The sequence below is a fragment of the Choloepus didactylus genome, chromosome 10 (assembly GCF_015220235.1).
Source record: "Choloepus didactylus isolate mChoDid1 chromosome 10, mChoDid1.pri, whole genome shotgun sequence".
NCBI lineage: Eukaryota > Metazoa > Chordata > Mammalia > Pilosa > Megalonychidae > Choloepus > Choloepus didactylus.
The window spans coordinates 32,985,472-32,999,718 of NC_051316.1; the positions used below are offsets into that span (position 1 = coordinate 32,985,472).

Here is a 14,247-nt window from a genome sequence, read left to right on the forward strand (position 1 = left end):
TGAAACCCTGAGGAGGTCACCAAAAAAAACAGTGAACACGTTAAGGGGTAGAGGATCTGGTTTAGAGGAGGGGCCTTTATCCCTGTCTCCCCTTTGCTCTGCTACAGTCTGACGCCCTCCATCAGAGGAACGCTGTCTGAAGAGAAAGGAGGTCTAATGAAAGTGTCTTAGTTTGCTAATGCTGCAGAATGCAAAACACCAGAGATGGATAGGCTTTTATAAAACGGGGGTTTATTTCACTACACAATTACAGTCTTAAGGCCACAAAGCGTCCAAGGTAACACATCAACAATCAGGTACCCTCACCGGAGGATGGCAATGGCCTCCGGAAAACCTCTGTTAGCTAGGAAGGCAGCTGGCATCTGCTCCAAAGCTCCGGCCTCAAAACGGCTTTCTCCCAGGACGTTCCTCTCTAGCAAGCTTGCTCCTCTTCAAAACATCACTCCCAGCTGCACTCTCTTTCCTCTCTCTGAGTCAGCTCATTTATATAGCTCCACTGATCAAGGCCCACCCCGAATGGGTGGGGCCACGCCTCCATGGGAACATCTCATCAAAATCATCTCCCACAGCTGGGTGGGGCACATTCCAAGCAAATCCAACCAGCACCAAAAACGTCTGCCCCACACAAGACCACAAAGATAATGGCATTTGGGGAACACAATATATTCAAACTGGCACAGAAAGGTAATTATTCTTAAGGCTCACTTCTCGACCCCATGTCAGATACAGTGCCATCCCAAATGAATTCCTGACATCTTTAGGCACCACAGGAGTAATTTCTAATTGTTTTTGTCAGAGATGCTGCTTCTCTCGTTTAGGAACCAGAACCCTGTTATCCTCTGATTGTCAGGTGATCTTCCTTTATTCGCTTCATTGGTGTTGAAGGGTAGCTGTGTGAGTTTTAGTGGGTTGGTAGGGTGTCCTATATGTTCAGAGTGAAGGATTCTGTGGCATTTGCTTTGTGTGACTCTTTATGCACACAGGTATGTGACATGGGACCGGATATGTATTGGTGATTATATTTGCCTACTTTTGTGTGTTGTGTATTTGAGTATATTCGAGGCAGGTGGAAGTTGAATTTGAATTTCATTGATGTATGTATTTATGGTGCGTGGGAGTTTGCACATTTTCTAGGACTATGTGTTTGCATTTTGTAGTAGGAATTCATTAGCATGCATTCTGGGAGCCGAGTATTTGATGGGAGTTTGGGTTGTGTGTTTCCAGTGATGTGGGACAATTTTATTTGTATGTAATGGAAGCATGTGGTACGATTACCTTGGAGTATCTGGGGTTGTGGTAATTTGTCGGTGTGTGAATTGGGCCTCGGCAGAGATTTCCTCTGTCGTCATCTCTGGCAGACTGGAGATGTTTCTTTGTGTCTATGTAGTGTATACTAGTTTGTGTGCACTCTAGAACCGGGCGATTGTGTGCAGGTTCACGGTAGAGTGGTGGATGAGATAACTCTTCACTTGAAAGTGTGACAGGGACTGTGTTTGTGTGGAGGTTTTCTGTGTATACATCAGAGAAGTATTTTGGTCGTACATGGTGGTAAACGGGCATAATGTGTGGATGTTTTGTGTGGTTCTAGGTGTGTGTGTAGGACTTTGAGTGTGTGTAGCATTTCGCCTTAGATAGGAAGAAGTGACTGGAGTATGTGTAAGTTGTGTGTGTCTGTTTTCCAGATATAGAAGGGGCTTTGCCTGTTCTTATGATTTATAAAATGGTTTTGCTGATATGTTTTGGGCAAAAGTAAAAGGTTCATACTCAGTGTGCAGGTGTATTCTAGGCGCATGTTTTTGTAAAAGGGGTTTAGGTTCATGAAAGCTGGATGGAACGAACTTGGGACAGTTATTGGTGCATATCTCCTCCCACGGCCGGGGCTCCAGGTGAGGGCAGAGAAGGCTGGCATGCGGGGTGCCATGGAAGCCTGAGGTGCAGTCTTTGGAAGTGGATCCCAGAGCCTGGTTCAATGTGGTGGGGTGGGGTCATGGAGTTGTTTCATACAAGTGGGTTTTTTCCTCCCTAAGTGTTGGCGATCTGTGTGTGCATCACCTCTGGCTTACTCGCGATAAGTGCAGGTACATGCATGTCATGTTACAGAGTGTGCACGGTTGATGGCAGTAGCAGTGTGGGTGCTGTGCACAGAGAGGGTAGGTCAGCCGGCGTCGCTGGTTGCATTAGCCATCTCAGCTCTGGCCAAGGCATCAGAAGAAGAATCCACAAGGCCAGAGTTTGCGTTGGGCCTCAATAATGCTGGGAGCTGCTACCCTGTCTTCTGGGAGAGCTCTCCATGGAGACCGCCCTACCCACAGAGGTGGAATTCTGGGCAGGCAGCACTGTCTTCCTGGAGAGATCTCCATGGAGACTGCGGTATACACAGAGGTGGAATTCGTAGGAGGCTGCAGTACTGGAGCCACCTCTTGGCTTTCGGTTGTTGGCACTGTTGCCCACTCCCCTAGCGAGCACTGTAGCTCCACTATTCTTCCTAACCTCACGGTCCTTGTTGTGCCTGTGCCCCCCAGCTTGGGCAGTGCGGGTGGAAATCGGGCTGGGCTGGGGCCGGGGTGGAGCTCTATGGCCTTCGCCTCTGCCTCTCCCGCCCTTCTTACCTGCCCCAGAGCTAGAAGCGGGGCAGCCTCTGCCATGGCCTCCGGATCCCCACGCATATGGGGCAGCGGCAAGATCCGGACACAGTATGGCCACCACAGTCCCATTAAGCCTTACTTGCAGGGGTGACGGCGCCAGCTGGGCATTGTTAGCAGGGTTACAGAATGTCTTAAGAATATTGTGCCAGCATGGCTGCAGAGGTATTTCAACAAGAATGAAGATGTATGCAGCCACACAACAGACGCAAAGGAGGTATCATGTTGGCAAGAAAATAGGGAAGGTGACCATCTCATGTATGCCAGTGAGGAGAGCTCTAATATTAATGATGGGAGGATCACTACTGAGCCAACAGTCAGTAATACAGAAGACGCCTCAACAACCAGCCCTGCTTCAAATTATGCAGGTGAATTAAACAGGCCTTCTCTTCGTCAGAGCCACTTGAATTTCTCCATGTTGGAATCCCCTGCATTGAACTGTCAGCTGTCCACATCATCAGCATTCCCAATTGGCAGTTCTGGATTTTCCCTCATGAAGGAAATTATAGACTCTACCTCTCAGCATGGTGATGATAACATGTCAGCTAACCATCATTGTCATTTTTCAGTAAGAGGTTCCGATAAAGCTATGGCTGCTTCAAAGAAGCCTTCAGTGCCACCTCTGTGGTCCCCAGAGGCTGAGCAGTCTCATTCACTGTCACAGCACACTGCCACCAGGTAAAAAAAACCAGCATTCAGCTTGTCTGCATTTGGGACACTTTCCCCTTCACTTCAGAAATCTCTGATCTTTCAAACAAGTCAGCATGGAGATCCTCCTTGTTATCCTGGAAAAGCAACATATGGTAGGGCAGCAGCTGCTGTAAGACATTCTAAACTAGGAAGGACCCCTTATCAGGCACCAGTAAGAAGACAGATGAAAGCTAAGCAGCTCAATTCACAGTCCTATGGTGTGACTAGTTCAGCAGCTCGGCGAATATCACAATCTCTAGAGAAGATGTCAGGACCTCTAGCAGATGCAAAAAGAATTCTTTCTGTTGTTTCTTCTCCTGTGCATTCTCCTCTTGATAGGAGTTGGATAGATAACACAGATTTTGGGGCCAAAAGAGATAAGGTGGATCCTCAGTATCCTGTTCAAAAACTCATGTCCCAAAAGCTAGTTTCCAGAGCAACAAATCAAAGCGTTTATTTTAAACCATCTCTGACCCCATCTCATGAATTGAGGAAGGCTAATCAAAGAATAGTTAAAAAGCACAGTACTCATTATGAAAACAATGTGACACTGGGACAAAATAGAGAACAAGAAAGTGGCTTTCCTTATCGAAATTTGCATCTCTCTGCACCCAATGGATTATCTTCTGGAGTAGGTAGTAGAGGTGGCAAAATTAGATGGGTGAGAACACGCTTCCTGGCATCTAAACCACCAGTGGAGGAGGAAATGGAAGCACCAGTGTTATCAAGAATCTCTCTATCAATCACCAATTCTTCACTGCCTGCCTTCAGTTTTCATTCTTGTTTCATGACAACTTCCTCTCCAGCTCCCATCAGTCCTTCACAATCAGTAACAGATAAGGTACAGATGATTTCTCCGAGCAGCACTGGCAGACCCATGTTTAGATTTTCTTCTCCCATTGTAAAATCTACTGAGGCAGTTGTACTACCTGCATCATCTACTGAATTTACATTTAGTATGCCTGTTGCAAAAACAGAACTTCCAGACACCAGTAGTACTTCAGAACCTGTAAGTACTTCAGCTCAAGATATCACTGCAGTGAATAGTATAAGCCATAAGAGGAAGCTAGATGAAGATAGATGAGGGCCCTTCTAGACCTGCAAAAACCCAGAAAGAAGGAAGAGTCCTAGATGTTCTGAAAACCCCTGGTTTCATATCACCAAAGGTAGATGCTTTTGCTGCTCAGCCTACCACAACAAGCCCGGTAGTTGATACAAGACCAGTCATATGTAGATTTTCCTCGAGTGTCGTTGGACTTGGGGAAAGTTTAAAAGCTAGATCATCATGGCGCTGTGATACATGTCTACTCCTGAACAAAATTACCGATGATAAGTGCATAGCCTTTCAAGCCACAAAGATGCCAACAAGAGATACTGCTGAACGACAGGAATTGGGACACCAAGTCAAAGTGGCAAACCAACCATTTCTGTATCAGGGGCAGGCTTTGGGGACAAACTTAAAGCAGAAGTAGGAACTTGGGATTGTGATACATGTTTAGTGCAAAATAAACCTGAAGCAATAAAATGTATAGCTTGTGAAACAGCCAGACCTGGAACTGGTGTCAACTGGTTCCTTCCACTGCCAGTGGTTTCAGAAAGTGCCGTAACTATGACTCCTTCATCTTCTAGCTGCACTGTGACCACTGGTACCTTAGGAATTGGAGATGAGTTCAAAACACCAATAGGATCTTGGGAGTGTCCAATATGCAGTGTTTCTAATAATGCAGAAGGCAATAAATGCATGTCCTGTATGTCCAAGAAAACAGAGAGCTTAGTCCCTGCTTCAGGTAGCAGCACTGTATCTGTCAGTCTTTCTTCTGGAAGTGATGTAGGATTGGAGAAGTTGAAGAATCCCGAGGGAAGCTGGGACTGTGAAGTATGCCTAGTACAGAATAGAGCAGATTCTGCCAAATGTGCAGCATGCGAAAATGCAAAGCCAGACACAACAGGCACAAAATCTGAGTTTAAAGGCGTTGACACCTCTTCCTCATCTTCAAACCCAGCAGCCTCATGTTTCAAATTGGGAAACCCATCACCCTCTTCTGGGCCTTCTCTGACTTCAACAAGTACTGGAAACTTTAAATTTGGAGATCAGGGAGGCTTCAAAATCAGCGTGTCTTCAGATTCTGGATCCATAGACGCCATGAACGGAGGCTTTCAATTTGACAAATCCACCAAGAAAGCCTGTAACTTTTCTTGTGAAGTTGTTAGCTTTGGCACAAGTGTTATTAACCATGATCCAGCTGCTGCTAATACTTCAGTGACCTCTGAGAAGAAGAGCACCTTCAGTTTTGGAACTGTAGAAGCCAAAAGTGTTTCAATGGCTCCATTCACATCAGACATAGAAATGGAGGAATTGCTTCCAGCCAAAGGAGGGTTCGCTTCCGGCAATATGGGATCTGCCTCTGTGCCACCTGCCTCAGCGTTCACTTTGGGAAGGACGGGAGAAACAGCAACAGCGCGTTGCTTCTGCTACTCCTGCATATGGGACGAAAACTGATAAAGAAGAGAGAAAGCGGAAGCCACTGTTTTCCTTTCGCAAATCAAAGCAAACCAAAGATGAGAGTTGTTCACAGTTGGCATTTGGTTTCAATATGCTAAAACTATCTGAGAAGGCATGTGAACGGTCAAGAAAGGCCACTTTTGCTTTTGGAGCTCAAACCAATACTGCAGCTGATCGAGGAATAGCAAAGCCAGTTTTCAGTTTCTTGAACAATAGCAGTTCCTGTGGTTCAAGGACATCAGCCACTTCAGCAGGTAGTGGCATATTTACTAATTCCACCCCTTCCTCCAACCTACCTGTGGCTGCTGGTGCGTTTGGACAGGCCAGCAATCCCATCAGCAGTTCTGCCCTTGGTAGCTTTGCTGGACCCAGCACAGCTCAGTCTTTGCTATTTTCTCAGCAAAATAGCACTGGTACAGTTGCCACCCATTTGTCTTAGGTCCAGGAGCCATGAGTCATAATACTTCAACCTCTGGTTTCAGTTCTCGAGCTACAGCCTCATCTAGCTCTGCAGGATCCTACTTTGTATTTGGCATTGGACCTTCAACACCATCTGCCGGTCCAGCATTTGGTGCTAACCAGACCCCAACATTTGGACAAAGCCATGGTGCCAGCCAGCCTTATCCCACGTCATTATTCATGACTGGTTCCCAGCCTGCACCACCACCTACTTTTGGCACAGCATCAAGTGGTAACTGGCCTGCTGTGTTTGGACAGCAGCCTAGTCAGAGGGCATTGGGCTCTAGAACAACTAATTCCAGTCAAATGGATGAACTATGTTTTCGTCTGCAGAGAGTTCATTTTCTGGTTTCACAAAAAAAGACTGCTGTTAAATGCAGGAAATGTTGGTCACAATGGTGATATACACAACAGTTTTATTAATAATGAAAATACAGAAATACCATACAATTACTAAATGGAGAAGTTGATAGATCTAAAAGGCCCTTAGCATGGATGTCTTTAATCAAGCTTCCTCTATCAGAAAACTGGAGTGCACAGTACACCCAAGTCACTCACTTCACACAAACACAGCACAAACTCAGCAAAGAAATCATTCATTTCAACATCCCCTAATCTATACTGATGAGTGAATCTTCAGAAAAATAACCGATGATCCAGCAAATCATTCACTGATCTGTTCTGTTCTGGCTGTCCCCAGAAGAGTGCCCAGTTCCAACTGGCTGTTCATAGAACCTCTTCATCTGCACCACTCATGTGCATTGATGTGCATTTGTGGAATGCTGTGAAATTGTAATTATATCTGAGGAATTCAGTATAGATTAGGGGATGTTGAAATGAATGATTTCTAATTCCTCAGATATAATTACAATTTTACAGCATTCCACAAATGCAGAGTTTCTACGGTATACAGAGGTGGTATGGTATTTCTGTATTTTCATTAAGACTATCACCTGTCTTTCCTTTTTCATTATTTTATTATGAAATTTGTGTAAATACAATTTTGTTTCTGTACTTTTTTGGATAACATTAATCTGTGAACTTGAAATTTTAATTTTGTGTTAGAAATTTTGTTGTTTCATCCATCTCAGATTTTAGTATGTAAATCATATTATTCAAAGTTGCCTAAATCCAATTGGAAACCTTTAAAATAATCGGGGATTCTTAAAGTGAATTTATTGTCTTTTCTAATCCAGTTTTGTTTGGACAAAACACCAGTATTGTACAAAGTATTAAGCACATATTTTTATATTTACTGAAATGAAGTCCGGTGACTTTGGATAATAAGGAAAAGTCTAATATTAAGTCATGTTTATGAGTGACTGAAAGGCTCTGTAGGGAAGAGGAAGGGAAGGCAAGAGGGAAGATGCACCTGCTGGTTCCCAGGTGTGGAGCTCAATGGCATCCTCAGAAGGGAGATGGAACCACAGGAGGGGCAGGACTGGGGGCTCTCTGTGATGACCAGCAGGCCAGCAAACAAATGGTGCTAACTGGAGCTCCATGTGCGTGGTGTCTGCAGGAGAAGGCAAGTGGGAAACAAAGTTGGAAGCGGGTTGGGGAGGCCAGCCTGAACTGTGGACACAGTAGCTGAGCCCCCACCAGACTCTGGCACTCTGCAGGACCCTGGTCCACCTCTGGCTTCACTGACACTGTGAGGAGGATGGGTCAAGACAGCCAGAAAGAAGGAATCATAGTGGTGCAGGCTGGGACTCAAGAAACCTGTGTCCACCTGCTCTCAGGAGGGCAGGTGAGGAGAGCTTCCTCCCCCAGGCCTAACCAGCAAACTGGGCAGTGGGCCCTTTTCAAGGCCCAGACTCATCTCAGCCCATCTGATCATTGTCCTAAGGCTTCTGTAAATGTGACCAGGAAGTTGTAGGTTAAACAGTAGAAATTTACTCCCCCAGTTTTTGAGGTCAGAGGTCTGAAAGCAAAGTGATGGTGGGGATGTCTAATGAATAGACATGCAGAAATCCTTAAAAAATACTAGCGAATCAAATCCAATAGAACATTCAAAGAACTATCCACCAAGTGGGTTTTATTCCATGTATTGATGAGTATCTCAACACAAGAAAATAAATTGTTGTAATACACATTAACAAATCGATCATCTCGATTGCTACAGAAAGGGCATTTGACAAAATCCAGCTTCCATTCTTAATAAAAACCCTTTGTAAGGTAGGAATAGAAGGAAACTTCCATAATATAAAAAATAGCGTATAGGAAAAACTCACCACTAACATTGTACTTAATGATGAGAGACTGAAAGTTTTCCCTCTAAGATAAGAAACAAGACAAGATGCTCTCTGTCACTACTGTTATTCAACATTGTGCTAGAAGTTCTAGTTAGAACAGTTAGACAAGAAAAAGAAATAAAAGCATCCAAATCTGAAAGGAAGAAGTAAAATTTTCACTCTTTGTAGAAAACAAGATCCTATATTAGGAAGTCCCCCAAAAAACTATGACAAAGTTAGTGAAGCTAATGAATCAGTTCAGCAAAGTAGCAGGATACCAGATCAGCATGCAAAACTCAATGGTGTTTCTATACACTAGAGATGGGACCCTACAGGATACCCTGACATGTCTGGCTCCCAGGAGGAAAGTGGGAATGGGCAGGGCAGGGAGAGACCAAAATACCATTGAGGAAGCTGGGCCTGATGCACTGTCCACGGGGAGCTGCGGGCTGCAGACAAGAGCCCTTGCCTGCCCGAAGTGAGCATGCATCGTTTGAGAGCAAGTGAGACATTTCCCCAGGTCCTACACTGTAGAGAAGGAAGGGCTCCACACTGTGTAGAACAGTCAGCACATCTGGGGTGGCATTGGGTGGAGACTGAGGGAGAGGAGGGTCCTAGAGCCTGGGACCATTGAGTTGGACTCGGGTACATGACACCAAGACCAGGGGTTGAGTAAGGGATTCCAGGCCTGCTTAATGGGAGGCCTCTCAGCTGTGGTCGGGGCTTTGAAAATTGGGTTTGAAGCAGATGGGGGCCTGATGCCAGGCTGAGACTCAGCCAAGGTTTCGGTCACCACACCTCAAACCTCTGCTTCTAGAGTCAACTGTCAGTGCCATTCTCACCTCCCCCACAAGGCTCACTATCTCCTGGTGTGCAGAAGCGCAAGAAATGGCCCACTCTTCCTACCCACCCCTGTGTCGACTTGTTGCATCATGCCAGGCTCTGCAGGTCAAATCTTACTTGAGGCGCCACCACACTCCAGAGGCTGCAGTTTGGGGTCACCTTTTCTGCTTGGCTCACCTGGGACTCCTTGGCCCAGCAGGTGGGCTCTAAACAATATCCCAGGCCATCCTTCATGCCTTTCTGCCCAGGACAGAGTCCTCATGCTACCAGGTATCCTCTGAGGCAGGCCTCACAACCCATGATAAAGTGGGGGAGCTCCCATTTCTTGCAAATCCAGCTATTACTGAAGTATCCTGGACCCTCAACAGTAGCTGGGAACAGATGAAGTCGCACACATAAACACCAGAGTCTCACTGGTTTGAGCCCTCTTCTACTGATGCAGGAAATTCCCTAAATAATCTTGAGAGGTCCCTAGAAAGCATCTTACAAGTTTCCACAGCTGTGCTGGGCATGGCTGGCAGTCATGGCCTTTGGCCTTCCCTTTAGCGGGTTTCTCATCCAGTGAGGTATATACAAGTATGGTTGCATACTCAACCTTTTTGTACATCCACCGCCCGGGTATGGCCGTGAGAGCTCAGCCCTCTCTGGACAGGACAAGAGAACATTTCCACCACTGGTTGTAAGCTCAGCGATGGGATCTCACAGCAGGGTTGCTCAGGCCCCTGATACGTTTGTGAGTTCATGAGATAACATTTGGTCGAAACACGTTTTCCACAGTTCAGAGACGCTCAGGTGGTTCTGTTTGCAATATTAGCCACTCCTGTAGCCCTAGAAGTACTATTCTCCAAATTGTGTTACTTCTGGGCTGACTGTGCTTGTAACACACACACACAGAGGCCACAGTTTTTTGTTGGTTCAGGGTGTATAGAGCCAAAGGTCAGCCTTCCTATAAACTGACCAGTAATTGCAGTATGGTCTCCTGCAAATGCAATAAATCAGCTGGGCCAGTGAGATTCCCACATTCTGGCATTCCAGGTAGGGAATTCTCATCAAGCAATGGGATCTGAGGCTAAAAGGCTGGGATGGCAGTAAGAAGAGCCAGAGAAGGTATGTTTGGCCATGCAGTAATGCAAACCAAGATGATGGAAGCAGAAACACAAGTAGAAGGAAGATCAGAAGATGCCAGAAGATACCAGGAGACACCACACAGCTCATGAAAGACACTGAGAGAATGAGGAGCTCATTGTAAGGGCCAACTCCATACCTGAGAGCATTCCTCTTCCCTGTCATGTGGCTCATTACAAACTCTCCCACCTCTTCATCTCCTCCTTCCATCCTTCCTTCCTTCTACCTTTCTCCTTCCTTCCTTCCCTCCCTCCTTCCTCTTTGCTTCCCTCTGTCCTGCTTTTTCCTTCCTTCCTTTCTTTATTTGTTAAGGCTCTCAAGTTAATCTGGTTTTTTTTTTTTTTCATTCTGAAAGCAGTGAGCTTTATTTTGGGCTTCCATAAAAAGCACAAATTTAGATTACAGAAATTTGTGAGGGGACATGTGAGGCAAAAGGAATAACTGACTTTTGTGCAGGAGAAGGAAACAGACTTTATTTCAGATACTTGTAGAACAGTTAAAGCAATTGGCTCAATTCTTCTTATGCTGGAAGATTTAAGATGAACAGGAAAACATAGTTATCAAACAATCTGTTATGTCTAAACTTGACTTCTTTCTTCTAATTTATTGCAAGTCCCAACTACATTTTCTTTACACAGAATAGCCCCAAAATGTTCTAATTTTGACTGTGGAATTTATCTTTTTAATTTATGGTGGAAACATTTATATATTAAAAATTTGGCCATTTTAGCCAACTTCAAGTGTAGAATTCTGTGGCATTAGTTATATGTACGGTGTAACCTAATTTATGTTTCTTGCCATCAAAATAAACATACAGGTGTACATAACTGACATCAAGTTTTATTTCCTCCTCCAAAGACATTTGCATTTTAACATGAGTTTGAGTTTTAAACAAAAAGAATGTAGCTGTTGTATTGGAAAGTTGGGTATCAACAAGCAGTAAGGGAAACTAAGCATGAAAGGGTCCCAGGAAGACCCTGAAATCAAACCCGGGGTTCCATTTGTCTGAAAGACCCTGGCCCACTGTAGCTCTCTGCAGGTCCGGAAGTCAGGTATTCATTGAGGCCCCCATCAGGTGGAAGAGGGGGACATTGTTTTAATTTCCCATTCAACTCTATGGACTGAGTTTCCCATCTGTGCTTGGCAGGGCAGCAAACTACATTCTAGTAGAGGGAATAAATAAGTACAAAACTAACCTTAAACCAGGAGGAAGATTCTAAGTATTTTAGGGTTCAAAGGAAAGAAATTATATTTGGCGCAGTAAGGGTTTTAAACACCAGGTCCCTCAGGTTCTGAGATCCTGTGTGTGTGTAGGCATATTGGGTTATGTTTTGTTATATTCTGATTTGGTTGCCCCATTGAGTCCATTGAGTAAGGGCACAGTTGTCAGTAGCAAGGAGGTGTTTTGTAAAGAGGGAGCCCATATCTGGGATTGAATATTGGGTGAAGAAGCAAGTTGCTAACGGGAAGCAGAAAATCACATGGGCCCCAGGAAGATTTGAGAGGGAAGTCCTCTCACTATCTGGATGTTTTTCTGGATTTTGGGGAGTTAGCCAGGTTGATGGCATTCCCCGGATGGCAGGGGGGAAATGGCCTTAGCCATGTGGTGGCAGGCTAGGAGCTAGACCCAGAAGCATCCCTGTGAGGTCACAGATGCCAAATGTGCATCAGAATCCCTTGCACATCCCCAAGGGTCCACCTCTCCCTCAGCCCCAAAGTTCTGCTTCAGAAGGTAGGGTTTGGTGATACATCCGGAAGTAATTTGGGCAGAGAATAAAAAGGTATTTGCAGGGTCCCCCTGAGGAACTGGGGAAAAATGTGGAAATGTTAGACTTTGCCACCTGGGTTATTACTGATATTCTCATAAACATTGAGTTCTACCAGTTTAGTAGTCCGAGCCCTCCATCTTGGGGTTTGCCCTTATGAAGCTTGTTACTGCATAGGAGAGTCTAAACCTGCTTAAAATTGTGCCTAAGAGTCTCCCCCTGAGTGCCTCTTTGTTGCTCAGATGTGGCCTCTCTCTAAGCCATCTCTGCAGGTAAACGCACTGTCCTCACCCCTATGTGGAAATTAACTCCCAGGGGTGTAAATTTTCCTGGCAACATGGGACATGACCCCAGGGATGAGCCTGAACCCGGCATCATGGGATTGAGAAAATCTTCTTGACCAAAAGGGGAAAGTGAAATGGAATAAAATAAAGTTTCAGTGGCTGAGAGATTTCAAATGGAGTCAAGAGGTCACTCTGGAGGGTATTCTTACGTGCTATATAGATTTCCCTTTTCAGTTTTTAGTGTATTGGAATAGCTAGAAAGAAATACCAGAAACTGTCGAACTGTAACCCAGTAGCCTTGATTCTTGAAGATGATTGTATAACTATGTAGCTTACACTGTGTGACTGTGTGATTGGGTAAACCTTGGGGATCGTACTCCCTCCATCCAGTGTATGAATGGATGAATAGAAAAATGGGAACAAAAATTAAATGAATAATAGGAGAAATGGGGGAATGGGATGTTTTGGGTGTTCTTGTGTTTTTATTCTTATTTTTATTTATTTGTTTATTTAGTAATGAAAATATTCAAAAATTGATTTTGGTGATGAATGCACAACTATATGATGATACTGTGAACAACTGATTGTACACTGTGGATGATTGTAGGGTATGTGAATATATCTGAATATACTGAATTTGAAAAAAAAAGAAGGAGATAGGGTTCAGGATGGGCAGATGTGGATCAGTACTTTCAGATATCACCTTAGGTGGTTTTAAGGCACACTCCTAGTTGGGAGCAATTGCTTTAGGAAATCCTAGAGTGCAATTGAAGAATAAAATATAGACCATGGGATCATCTTGGAGAAGAGTGTTCCAGGAAGAGGGAAGGGACAGCAAAGGTAAAGGCCCAGAGACAAAGATAAACTTGGTATGTTCAAGGGACAGAAAGCATGCCCATATGGCTGGAGCAAAGGAAAAGGTGAGTGGTAGCACATACAACCAGGGAGGCAGGTGTACAGTAAGGAATATGGCCTCCAATAAGAGGTCTGGCCTTCATCCTGGCTCCTGTAAATCTCGGGAGTTCCCTGTGATAGGAGTGTCTTCTGTTAATCATGGTGGGGCTGGGACCACACCTGATAGTTCCTAGGCTCATGTGGACAGGGTGGGGTCAGCCACAGGGAGCCCGAGAGTAGGGGCTGGCCACACTGGAAAGACCAGTCATGTGTTTATGGGGGATGAGGCTTGGAGCCGGTTCATATCAGCCCAGCTTCTGGGGAGATGGTGGTGATGGATGCTGGAGATTGAGTCAACCACGTGGGCAGGGATGCACTCAATCATGCCTCTGTGTGAAACCTCACATAAACTCTGCACACACAAAGCTTCAGGAGCTTCCATGATTGATAGTATACATTAATGTGCCAGGAGGGTGATGTGTTCTGACTCCGAGTAGAGTTTTGTATTGAAAGACAAATCAGAATCAAGTTTCAGTTTACTGCATTTTATTCCCAATGCCAAACTTGCTACAGCAAGGAAGCTCAGCCACTTGTAAGAGCAAAAAGTTGCTTCTAGCTTTAAGGGTTGGTGAGAGGTTTTATAGAAGTTAAAGTCCTATTGATTGGATGGAGGTTTGTCTTGTCTTACAGGGGTGAATTTAGAGCAAGTGGGCTTTATTTTGTATTGCACCAAGTGTAACCAACTAGAGGGGTAGATTGGCTATCCAGGTTGGCTGCTTTCTTGGGTATTTTGAAAGAGAAACCTCAAGA

General features: G+C 44.9%; 1 protein-coding gene across 1 annotated transcript; it reads left to right on the forward strand.

Annotated features, from left to right (window-relative positions):
- Positions 1–2,484: 2,484 nt before the first annotated feature.
- Positions 2,485–6,696, forward strand: LOC119545153 (nuclear pore complex protein Nup153-like). Its single transcript, XM_037850742.1, is given in 5 exon segments — positions 2,485–4,410; positions 4,412–4,712; positions 4,715–5,774; positions 5,776–6,257; positions 6,260–6,696. Coding segments are annotated over 5 exon segments (4,116 nt in total). The 5' UTR covers positions 2,485–2,574.
- Positions 6,697–14,247: the final 7,551 nt, after the last annotated feature.